Source organism: Pteropus vampyrus, unplaced genomic scaffold (assembly GCF_000151845.1).
Source record: "Pteropus vampyrus isolate Shadow unplaced genomic scaffold, Pvam_2.0 Scaffold263, whole genome shotgun sequence".
NCBI classification, from domain to species: domain Eukaryota; kingdom Metazoa; phylum Chordata; class Mammalia; order Chiroptera; family Pteropodidae; genus Pteropus; species Pteropus vampyrus.
This window is the reverse complement of record NW_011889044.1, coordinates 940,300-942,841: the sequence shown is the minus strand read 5'-3', so window position 1 is coordinate 942,841 and position 2,542 is coordinate 940,300. Positions and strand designations below refer to the sequence as shown.

The following is a 2,542-nucleotide window of genomic DNA, read 5'->3' as shown; positions in this document are numbered from 1 at the left end:
TTAGGGGTCTAAGGAAAGCCCAGTCAGGCTCTTGGTAAGGGTTAGATGGCTTGTCTGATGACTATCTGAGGGGAAATAGTCCTAGGTCTTAGACAATAACAAAGTAGAACTCAGCTACATCTAAAACCTCTTTTCAGAAATTCAGGCGTTTGGAAAAAAATGCCCAGAGCAGGACGCCTGTTGGACGAGCCATGTAACAACCACCACAGAGTGGTTCACTTCAAGAAAAGTGAAATACTCTGAACTTTTCTGCTTTTGTTCAGAATGGGCCATGTGGTTTGGTGACTGTCACTGCGTAAGGAGTAGTTGAAAACAATAAAAATCAGTACCCTTGAGTCAGTGGAGGAAGAGAGGTCACGGGAGTCATCTTAAACAGTTGAGAACTATCATTTGGAGAATGGCCTTGTAGTTTTGCACTGAAAGCACCGTCATGATAGACATTATATGAAGTTGGAACTTTCTTCCTTCAGAGCTGTTGAAATGAGAAAGCACGCCTGCTAGGTAGCGAGCTCCCTGTCACCGGGGCGCTTACCGTGACTGATGCCATTTTTCAGGGGTTTCTCCTTCGGGTGGTGGAGGGAGTTGTTTCCAGTCCAGAGTTTTTCAGGGCTTAATCTTTATGTTTTCACTTACCAGGTTATACCCCTGCGATTAAAGGACAGCTCTTACATGTCGACGCCACGACCAGCATGCAGTACCGGGCACTTCTAGAAGCAGAAATGTTAGCGGTGAGTCCAGAGCACATGACAATATGCTCGTGCGCATACAATGCAAATTTGGTTTTAATATTTCAATATAAAATTTGAATGACCAGGAAGTCATCAAATGGTCCATCTTCTTGTTCAAGAAGCACCAGCTGATCTTGGCCCTGTTTTGGGGACAGGAGCAGATTCCCGGTGCTGTGGCCTTCCCTACCACCCCGCCTCTCTGCTGCTGTGCTCCTACTCCGGGGGAGTGAAGATGAGGCACTGAGATGCGGGTTTTTGGCCTTTCAAAATGTGAAACGTTGTTACAATGTTGTTTTTAAACTTCACTGTATGGATAGACTACCTCTCCCCGGTGTTGTCAATGAGATTGTTTTTTACCATGTGCTCTGGCCCCGTTGGGTTCTTTCTCAGGGTGTGATAATTCATTGTGCTTTTTACTGGATGAGTAAAGGAAAAGGAAGAAAGTCTTGATACCCTGGGTTGCTTCATCTTGAAAATGGAAAAAATATGGAAATGCTCAGGACTAAAATTCCAGATTGGGGACTCATTAATGAGACAGATTATTGTTTTTTGTTTTTTTTTTTTAAATTAGGGACAACAGTAACAGTAATAACAAAAGCCACTCTATAGAATGGCCAATATTCAGGGAGGATTCTTTTACGTAAGATTAGGTATCATTAGGCCCTTAATTGCTTGTCTAAACAAGCATATTTACACATGATATACATGTAAATTTAGAGGAAATTTTTACAATTACCAAGAATATATTGAATACTATAAGTACATATTCAGCTGGCACAGTCAGCATTTGACTGACTGCTGAGCTGGCTGGCTGCTGATGAGCAGTGCCGTGCAGCCGCGCTGTTCCCGTGAGGTGGCCCGTGCCCTTGCTGAATGGCCCAGCTTTGGCAGGTGGATGCGACAGATGCCCAGTCAGGTCTGTAAGCACCGTGATGGGAATGCAGGAGCCACTGGGGCCAATTCCCCCGGCACAGTGCGCACTCCGTTCCACCCTCCCCGAGCCCGAGCCTCTCGCCCACAGAGCAGCGAAGAACGCTGGCTGTGCCTCTGTTCACTGCGGCACAGCGTCACAGCCGATTCGTTGTTTCTGAAGTTTTCTGGCTGCATCGTGGCTCAGTATTTCAAGGAACAGGATGTAACTGTGGACACTGGCCTTTAGCCATAGTGATATTAAGATCTCGAAGGGACCTTCTGTTCAGCTCAGTGGGAAAATAAGTTTTAATTATTCACTGGTGTGCGTGAGTTCGTTGCTAATGCTGTCCTCACAGTGTCGCATTTTAAGCTCTAACATCTTCCCTTAACGTCCGGTTTGCAGTTCCACATCAACGCCAGCTACCCCCGAACCTGGAACATGCCACAGACATGGCAGTGTGAATTAGAGGTTTATAAAGCCACCTACCACTTCATTTTTGCACAGAAGAACTTCTTCACAGGTGATTTCCTAGTAAACATAGGTACCGTGAGATTTATCACAGCGAACTCGTTTCCATTCAGTAGTTTTGCTTTTAGAGTCAACGTGGGGGTTTTGGTGACACAATTCAGACTTTCTTACTTTCACACTGTTTGGACTGAGAATATCAAAGGGAAATTTTAAATATTGATATTTTGTGCTCTCTTCTAATCCAAAAAAGGAAAATACGAACCCAAAATTTAGCTTATAGGAAATAAAAGAACATGCCTTAGGCTGATGCTTTGTTTCTGTCCATTGGGGAGTACGAAGGGGAAGCTGAGTCAAATTCTCTCTCTTCCTGAATTAGGCATCAACATGGCTTTGTTATTTTGTTTCAATTATTGTAATCCACAGTCTATTCAGA

The 2,542-nt window shown here is 44.3% G+C and overlaps 1 protein-coding gene across 1 annotated transcript in view; it reads left to right on the top strand.

Moving 5' to 3' along the window:
* The window catches only part of KIAA1109 (KIAA1109 ortholog), a 146,012-nt gene that overhangs the window by 30,980 nt on the left and 112,490 nt on the right, over positions 1 to 2,542 (top strand). Inside the window, exons 12-13 of the mRNA XM_023520429.1 lie at positions 637 to 728; positions 2,044 to 2,161. Of these exons, the coding sequence (XP_023376197.1) occupies positions 637 to 728; positions 2,044 to 2,161 (210 nt within the window). The remainder of the gene's footprint in view (positions 1 to 636; positions 729 to 2,043; positions 2,162 to 2,542) is intronic.